Consider the following 19,324-nt stretch of genomic DNA (forward strand, 5'->3'; position numbering starts at 1 on the left):
AAAAAAAAAAAAAAAAGAAAAGCAACAAAGAAATATAAGGGAAGAACCTGGGAATGGCAGCTGTCATGGGGCAGGGCCTCCCAACAGACCTTTCTTTGACCTTTGCACCTGAGATTCCCATGAAGACACGAAGAGAACCAGCAATACTGGGGTCAGCAGGGGACTCCTGAGGGGCTGGGGCAGGAGGCCCTGAAACTGGAGAGTCTCTCCTGACCCCACAGGTTTCTGTGATGCTTCAACATCGTGTAGCAAACCTGAGCTCTCATTTTATGCTCTTTTGGTACAAGGGGGAGGTCCCTAAACAGTGCTGAGAAGGTGAAAAGGGGCTCCAGGATTATTTCCAGGAACCCTTGACCAAGCTGGCCAGAGAGCTGTAAGTTCGGGACCAAGGCTACACTGTGTAGGTTCTATGGTCCTATGGACCACACCAAGGTCACGCTGGCAGTACTCAGTAGTGCCAGGATCCAAGTGAGATTGTACCCCACCATCCCACCCCCCAGATCCTATCCTAACACCTGGTCAGCCCGAGACCTGGACTCACCGAGCAGACCAGGCCTGTGGCGTGTGCAGAGGCCCCACCTGCCGGGACACAATCAGCTTGCTGAAGGCAGATGGGAAGCTCACTTGGAACGGACTCTCCTCCTGTTCCTGCTTTTCCTCTGGGGAGCTGGCCGCACTCTGGACACTGAGCTGCTCTTTTCTAACAGGGAGCCAATGGGAAGAAAGGAGTGTGGATGAGAGGGAAAGGGAAAGAAAAAGGAAATGTCGATCTCTCTTCCTCATGCATCGGGCAACCCTGAGCCCCAAGCACTGGGACTTACTTGGAGTTGACTTTATGGCCGGGGTCTGGCAGCCCTGAGGGCTTTGACACGGCCATAGGGGTGCCTGTGTTTCTGTGCACAGGAACAGCCAGTCTCATGTGGCCCGACAGGTGCTCGCTGCTCCTCGTGCCCATCTTTGTCTCCAGGCGGCACAGCTCCTGGGAAGACACGGGGCCGTGGTGGGGGCGCATGAGTCCCCGAGATGAGTCAGACCCACCTAGAACACGAACACACACACACACATACAGGACAGGAACAGCGAGGGAAATAGATGGGACAGAAGAAGAATAAAGAAAGGAAAGGAAGGAGGGATGGAGGGAGGGAGGGAGGGACAGGAAAGTAGCAGGAGATGGGCCATGACAGGCAGGTGGGCCCAGAGTTGTGGGAGCCTGGATCCAGGGAGGTGGGAGGGATGGAGGTTACCTGTAAACTTTTCAGGTGAGGATTCTTGCTGACCGAGCCCAGGTTGGCAGATGCCCCTTTCCCTGATGCAGCCTTGGCACCGGGCACCAGTTCACCCATGTCCTTGCCATGGCACAGTTTCGCATTCTTCAGCTTTTTAGGTGACTTGGCTTTGTCAGCGATGGCGCCCGAGCTCCTGGTGTCACAGAGCTCCCGGGGCTGGGGGGTGAAGGACACTACAATCCTGTTCCCGAAGACATCCTCGTTCTCCATGCGCTTCTGGGCGCGCGCCGCACTCTCTGGGGTCAGGAAACGGAGGACAGCGCTGCAACCAGTGATGCTCAGCACTTTGCCACCGCAGTTGTCTGACAGGCGACGCAGTCTATTGCTGACGCTCTTGCCATCTTTGTTTGCTGGGAGGTTATAGACATAGAGCAGGGTGTGGCACTGCTGACACAGAGGGAAAGTGTCACACGAATGCATGCAGACATGTACCACAACTGCACCCAAGGATACGTGTACAGCGCCCAGATACCTGCACACAGGGTCCACACGGCCACTGAGGGGGCAGAATGTTGTGGAAACCAAGCTTGTGGCTCAGGTCGCTAACTTTCTCTTTTTGAGGGGGAGGTGAGTGTTTTGTGCCACAGGGCCATGCACAGGGCTAACTCCTGCCTCAGCACTCTGGAATCATACCTGGTGGGCTCAGGGTATGATATAGGAAGCCTGGGATGGAACCCGGGTTGGCTGGATGTAAGGTAAATAAACACTTTGTCTTATGTGCTATCCCCTCTGGCCTCAGGTCACTAAGTTTTCAATGTTAAACTGCCATTAACTCATTGCAATAGGTAGGTAAGGTGGTGACAGGCAGGTAAGGGGAGGCGAAAGCGCTTTGAAAGGCACTCATGGGTTCCACAGGCACTCTAGTAAATGAGAATGTGTCTGCAAGACATAATGTTCTGAAGAACCAGGTTTAGGGGTTTGGTGAGCTCGGAGGACTATATAAGATGCTGGGTTAGCTATGTGCACACGGCAAGTGCCCTCCCCACTGTACCATTGCTCCGGCCCCTATATTCCCCCTTTAAAACTATAATGGATATGGATATGGAGTTCCAAAATGGGTAACCCTAAAGACTCTAGTAGAAGGCATGGCCTCTGGGTTAGAGAAGTGAATGTCGATCAGCAGCACCAGAGAAATGCAGCTGCTGCCAAAGAGCTGGGAAGGAGGTGACAGAAGTGAATGGGAGCAGGGGAGCATAAAGCCGACCCTGAGTCCAGATGAGCCTCTGGGACCCCCACCCCAAATCCCCTGGTCCAGAGTTTGAGGAACAGGCGACAGAGCAAGAATGTGGACAGAGCATAAAGGGTTCAGTGGGAGCCACTTTGAGGATCTGAGGGTCTCGGATGACTCCCTGCTAACGGGAGGCAGGGCGGGGTCATTTCTAAGACACTCTGTGACTCTCAGGTAATGAAGCAAAGTTACATTTAAACTAGGGGAATCTCCACTCTCCTGCATTCCCCAATTTGATACCTCTCTCTCTCTCATAATCCTCTGGGATGAGAAAGGGTGGCTTTGAGTCACAACCAGCAGTGTTCTGTGATGGCTCCTGGCAGTTCTTTGGGGGATCATGCAGTGCAATGGTAAACCTAGGCCTTCCCACATGCAAAGCTCATGCTTAGCTTTTGAGCACATGTTGCTCCACATAGCTAAATATACACAGCAGGGCTGTAAAAACATCCAAATCCTGTAACTAGCAGAAATGCTGGCTCTGCTGGAAAATGTGCTCACATCCTCCTAGCAACTGATGGAACTGGCCACACAGAGGGAGAAATAACCAACCCTAAAGGGGCTCGACAGAGACCATGGGACTCTCTGTTGGAGACACGCTCTGAGTCCTATTGGAGCTGGAGAGGTCAATGTCTCATTGCCCCATTCCTATGAACCCCACCATCACAATAATGGTCATCCACTATCACTAGAATAATGACTCAAGTATGGGAAATAATGACTTTGAGCCACCTGGCACGAAGCACCCCTAGCTGGATGCTAGCAGAAAAATCTAAACATCCCTTTCCTCAAATGTCGTTTTAAAGTGCTCAGAGCAAATGCCCAGTTTCAATTAGCCATCTTTCAGGAAAAGAAGAACCAGAGATTTCTGGGTTTGAGTTCAGAATTGGGGTGTTGGAGGAGTTTAGCACTTACAGAAGGTTCTTACTAGGTCACCTCAGCTTTAGGGGCCCTTGACCAGGGATTGCCTGGAATCGGGAATATGGCAAGAAGGCAACCATCCACTCACCGGCATTTTCAACGGTAACCTGGGGGGCAAGTCGGAAATGAACTCCTCAAACCGGATCAGCTCATTTGCATGGTGTAGCAGCGCTTCCGAGGCCTGGTTCTTATGGACCAAAATTATGTGGAAACCATGTCTGTGTCTCAGGTCACTAAGTTCCAATGCAAAATTGACATCAGCTGAAATAAAAGGCACAGCCCACTCCTAAACATTAGGTACATAGGACAGAGACAGTGGCCTTGAGAGACACCCACCGAGGGGAAGTGACCTGAGCTGGAGTGACAGTACAGAAGACAATCAAGGTTCAATTCCCAGAATCCCATAGGGTTCCCCCCGAAGCATCAGTAGGACTAATTATTTTTCCCCCCATCCCCTAGGACTAATTCTTGAGCAAAGAGCCAGGAGTAACCTGAGCATTACCCGGCGTGGCCCAAAGACAAAGCAAAACAACAACAACAAAAATGACAAATGAAAAAAGAAGAATCCCCAAGCCCCTGGTACTTCAGGAGAAAAAAATTGAACCAATATAAACGTTTTGTAAAGTTTCAACCTATAAAATTATTTATCCTTGGGCCAGAGATACAGCACAGCAATTGGGCATTTGCCTTACATGTAGCCAACACAGGATAGATGGTGGTTCAAATCCCAGCATCCAATATGGTCCCCAAGCCAGCCAGGAGCAATTTCTGAGCCCAGAGCTATCTGTAACCCGAGCACCACTGGGTGTGACCCAGAAACAAAAACAAAAACAATTCATCTTTGATTTAAAAAATCAGCAATATTATTAAAAAAGGAGTAACAGTAAGATTGAAATGGACAATGCTATCACTATGTAAATTTACCTACATGAATACTTAGGTATTTTTGGGATTCTCATTGCTTTTAACTCCTTAGCAGAGATGTGAATGGGCAGAAATAAACACCAATAAACTAAACACACACACACATGTTCCTGGAATCCCCACAGTGACCTCCACTGACATAAGCAGATACTACTGCACTCACTTGATACAAGGACCACTGTGGCTGGCGCAGTGTGAGTGTTCGCGAATCTTCGCAGACTCTGACGGAGCTTGTCATCGGCTGCATTCTTAGCCGTAGCATTGATGTGAGCCACAGTCACCTGCATTGATTTACAAGAATGAATGAATGTGCATGAGAGGAGCACAACAGAAAAGCACTACACATTCCACCCATATCTTAACAGACAGTCCCAAAGGGGGAGAAGAAAAAAGATGCCCATTATCATTATTGCCACTGGGGAATGGGTTGAAAATGGCAGCAACCAGATCTTAATCATTATAAACTAGTTCTCTATAGGTGTGAACTGAGTCCAAAATTCCCTGCTCTCATTTCGAACTTGTGGCTTTTGTACTTCATCTGTTCACTTTTCCAAAAATAGGTAGAAAAAAAGAAAGTGAAATCTGAAGTTGTAAAATGGCCTTTGTCCATAATCTGGGGATGGCAGAGATTTTGAGTTAGGCAGCATTTGGGGCATTTGGTGACATCATATGTCTGTCACCCTTGGCTTTTGGGATCTGAGAATTGATGAGAAGAGGTATTTGCCTTTAAGGACATTTAAATAATGTTTGTGCCCATCACAAACACCAACAACAATAATTATTTTGGAGGAGAGAGTTTCAGGGCCATACCCAACAGTGCTCAGGGCTTCTTCCTGACTCTGCATTTAGGAATTACTCCTGGCAGGGATTAGGGGGTCATATGTAGTACCAGGCATTGAACCCAGGTTGGCAGCATGCAAGGCAAGCACCCTCCCCACTGTACTATCACTCAGGCCCATCAATAGCAACCTTTAAAGCCAGAAAAGTTTTATTTTTGAGAGATGTTTCAACTTCATGCAATATAAATAGAATTGACTTTTGTAAAGAATAGAAATATATCATTGAAGACAGCAGTATGTATACAAAGAGGATTACAATATTTTTGCTCTATAAGATGAACGTAGTTTTTTGATATTCCCCTTCTTTGCAATCAGACTTCAGCTCTAGGCAGCTTTCACTACATAAGACGCACTGGGGTGGGGGGGATAAAAGTGCATCTTATGGTACAAAAAATACAGTACTTGCCTGAGTTAAAACTGGGGCCAGGACAGTGCAGGTGGTTAAGGCACTTGTCTAGCAAGTGTCCAATACCAGTTCAGATAAATCAAAAGGGGTATAACTACAAGGGACCTCAGTTTGACTTGTAAATTTCAAATAAACTAAGTGAACCTTGCTTAGATTTGAAAGCCAGAGAAAATAATCACATGTAACCACTATCTGTGAAACTGATAGAAGTAACATTTGCTGGGAGGTCAGATAATTATATCTTTTAACAGTGGTCGGTAAGGCGTGGCTTGTGAGCCACATGCGGCTCTTCATACTTTTTATTTTATTTTATTTTGTTTTTGTTTTTCAGGCCACACCCATTTGATGCTCAGGGGTTACTTCTAGCTAAGCGCTCAGAAAATGCCCCTTGCTTGGGGGGACCATATGGGACGCTAGGGGATCGAACCGCGTTCCTTCCTTGGCTAGTGCTTGCAAGGCAGACACTTTACCTCTAGCGCCACCTCACCGGCCCCTCTTTATACTTTTTAATGTGGCTCTTCTGTGTGCCGGGCGGCCGCTCCAGGAGTCAGGACTCTGCTCCTAGCCTCTGTCAGTGCACGCCCTGTGTGGCTCTCAAAATAAATTTCAATTGTGGTTTTGGCGAGATTTGGCTCAGTTGAAAAAAAAAAGGCTGCCCACCACTGCTCTAGTATTCAAGAGTCTGCCATAGGGGCATACTGGAGGATAGGGGGGAAAGAGAGGGGAATTGGGGATATTGGTGGTGGGAAGCAAACTCTGGTAAAGTAATGTGAGTGTGAGAACACTGATGAGAGAGATTCAATCATGAACAACTTCTTTGTTTTTTTGGTTTTGGGGCCACACCTGGTAACACTCAGGGGTTACTCCTGTCTGTGCGCTCAGAAATCGCTCCTGGCTTAGGGGACCATATGGGACGCCGAGGGATCAAACTGTGGTCCGTCCTAGGTCAGCCATGTGCAAGGCAAATGTCCTACTGCTGTGCCAACCCTCCACATGGACAACGTTTAACTCTGAATTTCATGGGATTCAATTAAGAAAAATTATCAATACTTCAGAAATATTTTATCACTCTGTTACTTGTAAACTTAACACAGATATGTTTATTAAACGTGTCTTTACCCAGAATCCTATTTTCCCCCCAAAATACGTATTCTGGGGAAAACACGTTTTCGAGCATAATGGATCAAAGCCCTTTCTTCCCTACCTGGCAATTGTTCAGTTCCTGAATCACTTCTTTGTTTTCTTTGCTGATGTCACACACACAGATGAACTCAGCTTCTCGGTGGCCCTTAAAGAACTTCTCGCGGATTCTCTGGACAACAGCTGTGGCAGAGCGGCCAGAGGGAACTGAGCAATTCTCAATGTCCCAGAAAACACCAATGGGGGGTAAGTTTTCAAGCACCTGTCCAGCAAGTGCCACTTCCGGTGATCCTAGGAGCAAAGTGGAAACGCTTTCAGTTACAAGCAGTGAAAAGCAAAGGTGATTAAAACCACAGAAGGACGCTGGGCATCAAGGGACCCACCTCACCAGCTGTCATCAGAAGACAAACAACCCCGTAGTGCTCAAGTCATTATTCTCAAGTTTTCAAGCAAAAATAGACCGAAGAGGCCAAAGGACTTTGAGTACACAGAAAACCCCTTGCAAAGAACAAGCTGTTTGTCCACCAACCAGTCTCAGGGACTTTGGGGTTGACCTGGCTTTAAATCCCCTGATCAAGATCTCTGAGCAAGGGTGGATGGAGGACACACCCTGTAGCTGGGGGTGAGTCAGGGGCATCTGTGCTTTAGACTTCACTCAGGCCTGCCTACAAGTTTTCATGCCAAATCAACATCAGTGTAACAGTTTGAAAAGAGGCTTACAAAAGGCAAATGGTCACACCAATTACTCTGAGGAATCAACTCTGAGTTTGGTTTTTAGTTTCTGAGCCACACACGGCAATGCTCAGGGCTAGCTTCTAGATCTGCAGGCAGAAATCACTCCTGGCAGTGCTCAGGGGATCATACAGAATTCTGGGGAAGGAACCCGAGTTGGCTGCATGCAAAGTAAGTGTCCTCCCCACTGAAATATCATTCCGGCTCAACAGAGTTTTAATCATTTTACTATATCTGTCTAAATACCAAGTGCTTCTATGGTACATTCAAGCATTGCTTGTGCTTTTGAGACCAAGTTGACCACTGAGTCCTACCCACCGCAGCTGTTTTCCTCAATAGATCCCCATTTTCCAAAGGATTCTGACTCTAAACAATGTCTTAGCTCATCACAAAGGGCCAGTCACTCTCTGGGTTCACGAAAATAAAAACATTTACCAAAAGTCAAGAGAGAGAGGCATAACCCCAGTGGCTTTTGAATCACAGGAACTTAGGGTGGTGATAGGGCCGGAGAGATAGCATTTGCTTTGTACGCAGCCAATCCAGGACAGATGGTGTTTCAAATCCCAGCATCCCATTTGGTCCCCCGAGCATGCCAGGAGTGATTTCTGAGCACAAAGCTGGGAGTAAACCAAGCGCCGCTGGGTGTGAACCCAAAAATAAAAATAAAACAAAAAGGGTAATGATGGAAAGCCAGAGTGACAGCACAGTGGGGAGTGGAATTTGCCTTGCACATGGCTAACCTGGGTTTGATCCCAAGCATCCCATGGGGTTTCCCAAGCACCACAAGTAATGATCCCTGAGCAAAGTCAGGAGTAACCCCTAAGCACTACCAGTGTGGCCCTGAAACAATCCCCCCCTCTAGAAAAAAAGCAGTGTGTCTGAGAGTAAAACGACTGAAAGAGGTGCAGGTCATACTGCACTGTCATTTACCAAATTTCGAAGTGGCTTTGCCTAGACTGGTGGCCAGGAGCAGCCTGGCCTCACTTGCTGCTCCTTTGGTGCCACAGCCGTTACACAGAGGAACCGTGACAGGTGCTGTCGGAGTGTTCGGAGGTGGTATATTTGGCCAGACTTTAGCAACATTGACGATACTATTTCTTGCTGGCTGTTTTGAAAATTTTTTAAACGAAAGGGAAGTTTCAGATACATCATATCAAGACCTAGAGTTGTACAGCTACTGAAAACACATTTCTACGTGCTTTTCCTCTCCACCTGCTAACCCAGAGAGGCTGGGTTTGCTCAAAGCCTCTCTCCCCCAGGGCCACATTGCTCTTGCCTCACAAACTCACTTCGAGCTGTAACTATAAGAGACCAGAGGAAGCCACTAACATTCCAAGCCTATACCTGTTTTCAGGGACTCACTGGACATACAGAAAAATGAGAACCTAATCCAGTGGTCCTCAAACTATGGCCCATGGACCACATATTGTATTTGTATCTTTTGTTTTTTGGTTATTTTTTTTTGGGGGGGGGGTCACAACCGGCGGTGCTCAGGGGTTACTCCTGGCTGTCTGCTCAGAAATAGCTCCTGGCAGGCACGGGGGACCATATGGGACACCGGGATTCGAACCAACCACCGTTGGTCCTGGATCGGCTGCTTGCAAGGCAAACACCGATGTGCTATCTCTCCGGGCCCGTATTTGTATCTTTTGTTTCTTCATTGCAAAATAAGATATATGCAGTGTGCATAAGAATTCATTCATAAGTTTTGTTTTTACTATAGTCAGACCCTCCAATGGTCTGAGGGACAGTGAACTGGCCCTGTTTAAAAAGTTTGAGGACCCCTGACCTAATCTCTGGCAACTGAGACTTCTTCCAAGTCCCCCAGTCTACCATGACAACCCATAGTCAGTGAAGATACATGAGAGGGCCTACATGTAAGGTGCAGGTGGGTAACACAGAAACACAGTTGTGCTCTAACTTCTGATGATGAGGAACAGCACACACCCACACAACTGCCCTCCCTGGGCTTTTCCATTTGTGTGTGAAATAGATTCCCAAGCAATAGGGATGCTCTGAGACTGGGGAACTATATGCACTAACATGGTCCCATCCATTCTACACTTTGCTGCAACTTAGCCTGGAAATTCTGGGGGAAAATTTGGAGGAGGGAAAGACAAAACTACTCTACAGGGAAATCTCCATCCCCATGCACAGTAAGGACCTTCCAAAGCAAATCCCCCTTTCAAGAGTTTGGAGCTGGAATCAAGGCTAGTGGGGTGCTATCTCCAGCCTGCAGAACTGGGCTCTGGCCACCAACCCCCATCCCTGGTTGGATGTGAGCCACCTCTACATAAATAAACTGCTCAGCCCTCAGCTGCGCTGGCGGGGTGGGGGCCATGTCGAAAAATATACCCACCTTGTTGAGACACTCTTCGCAGTACAGGGAGCCCTTTAAACAAACTGGAGGGACCAGGTTTAGGTGTAGGGAGCTGGTACACAAGTGAGGGGCAAGCTCCGGTGGGGAGATGTGCTCTTCCAAATGCCCCGACATTTGGAACTCGGAACTGGGGAACTCGGAACAGGGGAAATAGGCTGCAGGGGCACAGCCCGGCAGAGGGGGGAATGGGTAGAGTTTGTGTGCGTTCCCAGGACATGACCGAAAGTGAAGCTTTCCACAGCAGGGCAGGTGCTTGCAGGAGAGGCTGCTGCCTTGGAGGCACATGCTGGGGAAGTCGCCGCTGCCACCACTGCTGCTGCTGCCGGTGACACCGCTCCTCGCTGAGGCACTGTGCAGTGGGGAGGCCGCCTGGAAGGCCGCACCGGATCCCACCTGACATGTGATTGTCCTGGTGCTCTGTGTGGCCAACAGGCTGCCCGTGTGCACCAAGCCCCCGGCACCTTCACCGCCGCCGCCACCACCACCACCACTGCCAAGCCGCAAAGGCGATGTGGCCGGTTCATGAGTGCAGTGAGCACAGCAGCTTACTTTGGGCACCGTCGAAAGCTGAAGTTGAGGCTGCTGGAGAGAATGAATATCTGGAAGTGGGACGGCTGGGAAAAGCTTAGCGCCAGCACGGAGGGGAGATGGTACGTTCTTGAGGTCCACAGCGACTTTCTTGTTCTCCATGTAATCTTTCTGGAGAACAGAAATCAGGACACAGGTTTATTCACTGGAGGAGGTCAGCAAGCCTCCCATCATATTTCATGTCAGAAAGGAAAAGGAATGGAGCTCCACACTCTTTGGGTCACTCAACTCATTGCAAGCTGAATGGAAATGGTTAAAAACAAGGGGCTTTCTGAAGAGAGATGTGCAAGAGATCTACTTCACAACAGTTAAGATGGCTGAGATCTGGTACAAAGCTGAAGACACTTTCTTGCCTGAGGTCGACCCCCCTTTTAACTTCTGGCACCACATGGTATCCCAAACATCACTAAGAATAACTCCTGAGCATCACCAGGTGTGGCCCAATTAAACCCCCTCCCCCAAATAAAAAGACGACTCAAAAAACCTGTTTTTCTACAGTTTTAAGAAACTGGGAGAGGGAGGAACCTGTTTTATTTACACAATTGTCCTTTGCTTCATTCAAAGACAAAACAGAATGCATGGAAATAACAACTAAGAGCTACCAAGAGCATTCAGTAAAGATGACATTCACGGTAATATTTTTCATGGGAAAAATTGTTCCTGTAGCTGAGTTCTGAAGTAGGGTTCAGAGCGGTGGAGCAAAGCGGTAAGGCATTTGTCTTGCAGGAAACAAGCCTAGGACGGATAGTGGTTTGATCTCCCATATGTCCCATATGGTCCAAGCCAGGAGCGATTTTTGAGTGCATAGCCAGGAGTAACCCGAGCATCACCAGGTGTGGCCCAAACAAACAAACAAAAAAACAAAACAAAACAGATCTTCTGGAGTAGAAGATCCAAAACATTATGGGGACAGGCCCAAGTGGCCTTTTGGGAAAAGGTATTTAAGGACATTATAGCTGAAGTAAAAACATCAACAACAAAGCCAGAGAGACAGGACAGTGGGAAGGGTGTTTTCCTTGCACATGGCTCACCCAGATTCAAACCCGGGCACCCCAGAGGGTACCCCCAAGTCCTGCCAGGAGTGATCCCTGAGTGAAGAGCCAGGAGGAAGCTCTGAGTACAGCAGCATGTGGCACCAAAATAAACAAACCAAAAATTATATTAGGTTCAAGAAAGGCCAGCAGGTCAGGCGCTTGACTTGTGTGTGGCTGACTGGCATACAACTCCCAGCACCTGATATGGTCCTGAGCCCCACCAGAAGTGACCTCTGAGCACATGCTCAGGTGTAGAATCAGGTGTAAGCCCTGAGTGCTACCGGATATGTCTCCCCAGAAAAATATAAATTAAAAATAAATCAAGCAAGAAAGTTATGTCTTCTGGTTGGGACAGAGATCAACAGTGAGTGCCTGAAGCTCAGATTTCAACCTCAATTAAAAAATGAAAAGGAATATATACACTATCATTCAGTCAGGAGTCACAATATGTCACAAAAAGCAGCAAAGCGATGCAAGGGAAAATGTGGCACCAACTAACACCAGGATGAGACAAACCAAAGGAAGAAAGAAACTGTGTCCCAGACCCAATGGACCTCTTATCAATTCCGCGTAAAGAATTCTATGCTGTTGAGTCTTGAGCATACTTACCGTTTGGGGATTAAGAGGCAATGTCTGTTCGGAACGAGAAAAGCAATTAGAGAATTTCCAAAGCCATGGTTTAGCATCATTATCCTGTTGAAGCCATCCAAGGGTTCTACTGCAGGGACTCTCACTTCCGTTCCCTTCCATCATATGGCCAGCCCAAGTGGTTCAACATTCTTCCATCTTCCTTTTCTTTCATTCTTCCACCCTGTTAAGAAGGTGAATTTAGTGTTACGTCTACAAATTGTACCTCATTAATAAAGGGCAATGAGAGATTAAGAAGTTTAATCTCTAGGACCAAGAACGGAGTGGTAAAACGAAGCAAAACTACAGTGGGGAGGGCACTCGTCTTGCCTTGCATTTAACTCACCTGGGTTCAATCCCCAGCACCACATGGGGTTCCCCAGGATAGCCAAGAGTGATCCCTGCTAGGGTTAAGTCCTGAGCACTACCAGGTACACACACACACACACACACACACACACACACACACACACACACACACACACACACACACACCTCAAGCAACTCCAGGAGATGATCCTCACACCAGGAGTGATCCCTGAGCATAGAGCGCGCGCGCACACACACACACACACATACACACACACACACACACACACACACACACACACACACCTCAAGCAACTCCAGGGGATGATCCGCACACCAGGAATGATCCCTGAGCATAGAGCTAGGGTTAAGTCCTGAGCACTACCAGGTACACACACACACACACACACACACACACACACACACACACGATCCACCAAGTGTGGACCCAAAATTAAAGAATTCCATTCTCACTGGCTTAATTCCACTAGGCCAGAGAGAATAGGGTGGCTAAGGCACTCACCTTGCACTAGTTCAACCCTCGTGTATCCCTGCTACCACACAGTCCCCCAAAGGACTCCTGAGCAAAGAGTCAGGAATAGTCACCATGAGGAATAGCACTTCTACCCCCAAATGGAATGGTTAAGGAGTGTATTACAGGTTATTAAGAAAAAAAAAAAAAAAAACAGCACACTTGGTTGGACTCTTCACACTTGAATTCTTAATTATGTTAACCAGATTTTCAAGATTCAATTATCTGGAACCCAGGGGTAGGTCAGTAGAAACCCTTCTGTATATCAGTGAAACTTCCCCTTTTTCATGTGGTTGGAGTCTGACAGCCTCTTCCTTAAGACTCTGCTTGTGGGGCCCGGAGAGATAGCACAGTGGAGTTTGCCTTGCAAGCAGCGGATCCAGGATCAAAGGTGGTTGGTTCGAATCCCGGTGTCCCATATGGTCCCCCGTGCCTGCCAGGAGCTATTTCTGAGCAGACAGCCAGGAGTAACCCCTGAGCACTGCCAGGTGTGACCCAAAGACCAAAAAAAAAAAAAAAAAAAAAAAGAAGACTCTGCTTGTAAAACAGAAGACATGGACCGAAGTAATAACACAGCAGGGAGGGAGCTTGCCTTGAATATGATAGATCCCAGTTTGAATCTTAGTATCCCATATGGTCCTTCAAGCACCACCGGGTGTGCCCCCATCCCAAAATAAAACAAAGTTACTAGGAGACAGTATATAGTTTTAGAAAATACAACAGGCCCGAAGAGATAGCACAGCGGCGTTTGCCTTGCAAGCAGCCGATCCAGGACCGAAGGTGGTTGGTTCGAATCCTGGTGACCCATATGGTCCCCATGCCTGCCAGGAGCTATTTCTGAGCAGACAGCCAGGAGTAACCCCTGAGCACCACTGGGTGTGCCCCCCCCCCCCAAAAAAAAAGAAAAGAAAATACAACAAACAGGGGTTGGAGAGATAGCACAGCAGTGGGCCATTTACCTTGCATGTGGCAGCCCCTGGAAAGACCTGGGTTTGATTCCTGGCAGCCCATATGGTCCCCTGAGCCTGCCAGGAGCAATTTCTGAACCCAGAGTCAGGAATAACCCTGAGCACCAGTGGGTATGGCCCAAAAACAAAAAAAAAAAAAAAAAAAAAAAAAAAAAAAAAAAAAAAGAAAACAAAACAAATGAAATCAACAACAGCAACAACAAATAAACCCACTCACTGTGCCCTCGTAATAAGTGCCTCTAAATGTATTTAAGAACAACCAATCTAAGGCCAGAGATAACACGGAAGTAGGGTGTTGTGTTTGCCTAGCATGCAAAAGGACAGTGGTTTGAATCCCAGCATTCCCATATGGTCCTCAATGCCTGCCAGGGGCAATTTCTCAGTGCAGAGTCAGGAGTAACCCCTGAGCGCTGCCAGGTGTGACCCAAAAAACAAACAAAAAAAAAGAGCAACCAATCTGTGGAGACAGAATGTGGTTTAAGACAGCCAATCTCCCTCCTTTAATTAAAATATATGTAAGGGTTGGAAGAGGTATTATAGTGGGAGGGCTCTTGCCTTACATGAAAATGACCAGGGTTCAATCCCTGGTACCCCATGATGCCCTGAGCACAACTAGGAGTGATCCCTGAGCACAGCTGAGTGTGGTCCCCTCTAAATTTATTTAAAGTATTTTTAATTTAAAATATGCTCAATTTTGGGGCCAGAGAGATAGCATGGAGGTAAGGCATTTGCTTTTCATGCAGGAGGTCATCGGTTTTAATCCCAGCGTCCCATATGGTCCCCTGTGCCTGCCAGGAGCAATTTTTGAGCGTGGAGCCAGGAATAACCCCTGAGCACTGTCAGGTGTGACCCAAAAACCACAAAAAAAAAAAAAAAAAAAAAAAAGCTCAATTTTAATGACTATAGTTTTATTGATACAGCAAAATATACTGAATGCTTTCTGCGTCTATCATTATTGTTGCTACTGCTGCTGCTTCCATGGGAGTCCCCATTCCCCCGATGCAGGCAATCTGGAGGCTATCAGGCAATCTGGAGGCTACACTACTGATGCCTGGCAAACCAAACTTCGTAATTCCACACAGCAGGGCCACCAGGCTATAATGTACCAGGGATCAAACTCTAGTCCATGACTGTGGCTATTTTTGCACAATAATAGAGTGGATTATCAACCATGGAGACCCTAGAGCCAGGAAGCGGAAAACATTCTACACTTTGCCCTTGTGTCAAAGTTCCAAAACTGTCCCAAGTTTCTGTTTCCATTTTGTGCTAGCAGGGTTGCTAGTCACTATCATCTCCCTTTGGCACTCCCAAGGGACAAATAGAATAAAAGTGGCTTCTCAGGCCTTTTTGATCCTACACCTTAATGGTGAAGAGAAGCAGAGTAAGCATCAAGTCCACTGCTCCAGAAGAGTAAAAATTATGGAGCTCATCTATCCTACGAGCTACACGGGTTCAAGTCCCCAGAGACCTCCCAAAAGATAGTTTCAACTTCTCAAAAGATAGTTTCAACCTGCCTCTCCAGCTCTTTCTAGTCCCATCTGGAGCATGAGTGAATGTGGTGGGTATAATGTTTAGATAAAGCTTTTATTAATGTTTTAGATCCTCCTTCAGCCAACAGTTACTGCTTCTACTGTATAGCAGGCCTTTGCTTGGCACCATGACTGAGGGAGAAAGAGAGGAAGATATTTAGATCATTTTTTTTTCTCAGTAAATCTTGAGAAGGGGAGGGGTTTTGTAATTTGCCTAAAATAACACAGTAAGAAAGACCATGACTCAGACGCAGTACCTCCTCTCTCAACACACCAAGGGGGTATCCTCTAATAGTATGCAATAAAAGCTACTGAAAGTGCAAACTTTCTAGCTAGAGCCCATATCTTGAAAACACCCCAAGCATTCCCGGGAAGGCTGTGAAGTGAAGTCAAAGCAAGTTCACTTGAGTGTGCAGTACTCTTTCTCTCACTATGGGAGCTTGGGGCAGTTGGAAGGACCATTAACAGCAAGATCAGACGTCTACAGAACCACCCAAATCGCCAGCAGCTTCTGGGACAACACAGCCTCAGGTCCTATTTGCCAGGGTTGATAGTGACCACAGCATTTTCTTTAGTGTTGATCTTTAGACTAGTGTTGATCTTACCACGGTAAGAGTGGTAAGACACTGCCAGGTGCCTTTTTTCACACCCATCCACACCCTCCTGTCAATTCGCTTATTAAAAAAAAAAAAAAAGCAAGCAAGGAAAAAAAAATTTAAAAAGCTTATCTAGGGTGGGCAGAGTTAGTATAACAGGCAAAGGGCAATCTCCTTGCACCAGGCCGATTTGACACTCAGATGGTCTTTTAAGCACTACCAGTAGTGATCCATAAGCCCAGAGGGGGGAGTGAACCCTGACCACTACAGCGTGTGGCCCATAACATAACATAAACAAACAGAAAAAGCTCCTCGCTCTAACTGTCCTTCTTTGCTTTCTAATAAGCCAGTCTCACCGCTTGAAGAAAACAAGTCTAAGACAAGGAAGAGATCATGTAGTCTGATCTCTCGTATCACTTGTCTGCTGAGCGTGAAGCAAGAGTTCAAAAACACCCATCTAGGAAGTGTTTGTTTAGTTTTCCATTTCCCTATAGGAAACCAAGGAGGCATGCAAGAAGACCCTGACTGCTCAGACGTGCTGGTGAGTCCCACGATTATAAACAAAAACAAAAACAAAAACTGGAAAGCGCGCAGAAGATGCCCAGGCAACTTCCTAGGGTTGTTACCTCTAAGAGGGGGTGACAAGGGATCATGATGCATTCTGATCTCTCCACTTGTCTGCTGAGCGCGAAGCAAGAGTTAAAAAAAATAATAATAACCATCTAAGAAGCATTTGTTTAGTTTTTCATTTCTCTACAGGAGAACAAGGAGGCAGGCAAGAAGGCCCTGATTGCTCAGACGTACTGGTGAGCCTTCAAGATTAAAAAAAAAATGTCATTGGAAAGCGCTTAGGCAACTTCCCAGGGTGTTTGTTATTTACCTCTAAGAGGGGATCAGGCTCCAAATGGGCAGGGGTAGGAGAGCCTCAAACCCTCAAGCACCCCAAAGTCCAGGGTACTCCTGGGTGAAGTGGGGTGAGACGTTGAGAACCCCTTCCCCGGCCTTGCAAGCACTGGGCTCAGCTCCTGCAAGTGTTTGCTGTCCACACCTGGAGGGCACCAAGGGGGGGGGGGGGGAAGGAAGGGCGGGCACAGGTGCAGGCGGGGAGCCAGAGGGGCCCCTTAAAGGGCAGCAGCGGTGGCGCAGCAAGGACAGGCGTGGCCAGGGGGACGGACCTGGACCCTTCCCCGAGGGTGGGCTGCAGGGCGCGCAGGCGCAGCTCCCCCCGGGAACCCCGTCGGCCGAGAGGTGGAGGCAGCAGACGGACGTCCAGGCGGGCGTCCGTGCCCCAAGAGCCTGGTGACCCCCAAGAGGAGCGGACCAGCCGGCGACGGGGGTGCCCTTGGCTGCCAGCCCACCACTCACCTCAGCCGCCGGCTCCCACCTGGGCTCACATTCCGGCCCCCCCGCCCCCCCCACCCGGAGTTGTGAGTCCCGACTCCGCAGCTCCCGCCGCCGCCGCCAAACCACCCTCCACTTCCGCTTCCGGAGCGCCCGCCCGCCCCGCCCCGATCTGCCCCGCCCCGCCCCTGACGCAAAGCGACGCACGTCACGCCCCTCGACACGACACGCCCCTCTCACACAGCCACGCCCCGGCTCCGCGCGCGAGGCATGCTGGGATCCCGGGGGGCGTGGCCTGGCCCGGCATCTGTTGTCCAGTTCAGGCCCCTTCCTTGCCTTTCCTTCCCCGAGGGTCAAGTCCCTGTCACCCTGGCTGGCTTTTTGGGAGGCGCCTTCCTTCTGTCGAAGTCTGCCTCCTGGTTATGGCACGGGAAAGGGACTTGAGATGAGAATCAGGGAACCGGGGGAGGAAGAAGAAGACAAGAGCATGGGCCGGAGAGATAGCATGGAAGTAAGGCGTTTGCCTTGCGTACAGAAAGAAGGCTGGTGTTCGAATCCCGGCATCCCATATGGTCCCCCGAGCCTGCCAGGAGCGATTTCTGAGCGTAGAGTCAGGAGGAACCCTTAATTGAACGCTGCCAGGTGTGACCCAAAAAAAAAAGAATTAAAAAAAAAAAAGAACTTGCATTAATTGGTCATGGTATTTTACTTCCCTAGGCTTTTTTTTTTTTTAAAGGGGGGAATGAAATAGGGACTCTGGTAAAAAATGTAACCTCAGGTCTCTTGGGTGTCTGCAAGTCCCCCCCTTTTTTTCTCACCCTTGGTCACGTGGTGATGCTACTTTAATATTTTCAGAGTTCCCAAGGTGCATGGATTCCTCCAGCATCTTTACCTAATCACTAGGTCCTACTGCAACTTAATAGCAGGTGTAGGGAAAAATAGCTGCCAGCAGGAAAGCCCCTTCCTGGGGTTGAAACGCTTTTTGTGTGTTTTACAAGCGGTCTGGCTTGGTCTGCACCGCCTGGAGTAGCTCCTAAACAGCTTGGGGTGTGCCCACCCCCCAAATGAAAGTAAAGGTGCTGTCCCCGGGAGGCATTGAAGCCGCTAGGCTCGTCTCAAAGCTGCGAGTCAATTGGCAAGTATAAGACTTTATATATACACATGTGTATATATATTCATATATATATTTGTGTATATATAGATACTTATATCTATATATACTTGTATATATACATATTACATATACTGGTTAAGTATAAGACGACGCTAGACATTGTCCCCGGCAAGTAAGAGTTCATCTGCCCTTAGTAAGAAAAGGGGTCTTGGTACAAATGAATGCCCGTTTTCCAGCGACAGGCAGGGCTAGCAATAAAGGAGACCGAGTTAGTTGTTAAAGTCCCAATAAAACAAGTATTACTGGTGGATAAAAAGCCTCTCTTTTGTTTTTGTTTTTTGGTTTTTGGGTCTCACCTGGCAGTGCTCAGGGGTTCCTGAGCTCTACGCTCAGAAATCGCTCCTGGCAGGCTCAGGGGACCATATGGGATGCTGGGATTCAAATCACTGTCCTGCATGCAAGACAAATGTCCTTCCTCCATGCTATATCTCCGGCCCCAAGAAGCCTCTCTTTTAAGACGCCTTGTAAATACACTTTTACCTGAAAATTTTTTAAAGATTTAAGTGAATATAAGGGTCCTTTTGTTTTGTTTGGGGGCCATACCCAGCACGTTTAGGGGTTATTCCTGGCTCTGCTCTCAGAAATCCCTCCTGGCAGGCTCAGTGGACCATACAGGATGTCTGGAACCGAACCCTGATCCGTCCTTGGTCAGCCGCTTGCAAGGCAAACGCCCTACCGCTGTGCTATAGCTCCAGCCCCCACAAGGGAACTTTTTGAAATTGCCAGCTGCTCATTATATCTGGCTACAAATTAAGAGAAAAACAAAGAACTGA

At 48.1% G+C, this 19,324-nt stretch overlaps 2 protein-coding genes across 3 annotated transcripts in view; both read right to left on the reverse strand.

Annotated features, from left to right (window-relative positions):
• The window catches only part of MARF1 (meiosis regulator and mRNA stability factor 1), a 39,264-nt gene extending 21,777 nt beyond the window's left edge, over positions 1-17,487 (reverse strand). Inside the window, exons 1-10 of one of the 2 annotated variants that reach the window (XM_049789080.1) lie at positions 17,402-17,487; positions 12,085-12,286; positions 9,833-10,552; positions 8,404-8,578; positions 6,806-7,032; positions 4,520-4,637; positions 3,521-3,693; positions 1,245-1,670; positions 822-979; positions 542-700 (exon numbers count right to left, since the gene is read on the reverse strand). In XM_049789080.1, coding sequence (XP_049645037.1) covers positions 542-700; positions 822-979; positions 1,245-1,670; positions 3,521-3,693; positions 4,520-4,637; positions 6,806-7,032; positions 8,404-8,578; positions 9,833-10,552; positions 12,085-12,228 — 2,300 coding nt within the window. In that variant the 5' untranslated portion in view covers positions 12,229-12,286; positions 17,402-17,487. Of the gene's footprint in view, positions 1-541; positions 701-821; positions 980-1,244; positions 1,674-3,520; positions 3,694-4,519; positions 4,638-6,805; positions 7,033-8,403; positions 8,579-9,832; positions 10,553-12,084; positions 12,287-17,401 lie in introns of both variants that reach the window. The other variant, XM_049789079.1, reaches the window with a different exon arrangement.
• Positions 1-19,324, reverse strand: part of EIF4EBP2 (eukaryotic translation initiation factor 4E binding protein 2) — a 445,368-nt gene that overhangs the window by 370,263 nt on the left and 55,781 nt on the right. The gene's annotated exons all lie outside the window — the stretch shown is intronic.

This window comes from Suncus etruscus, chromosome 15 (genome assembly GCF_024139225.1).
Source record: "Suncus etruscus isolate mSunEtr1 chromosome 15, mSunEtr1.pri.cur, whole genome shotgun sequence".
In the NCBI taxonomy this organism is placed as follows: Eukaryota; Metazoa; Chordata; class Mammalia; order Eulipotyphla; family Soricidae; genus Suncus; species Suncus etruscus.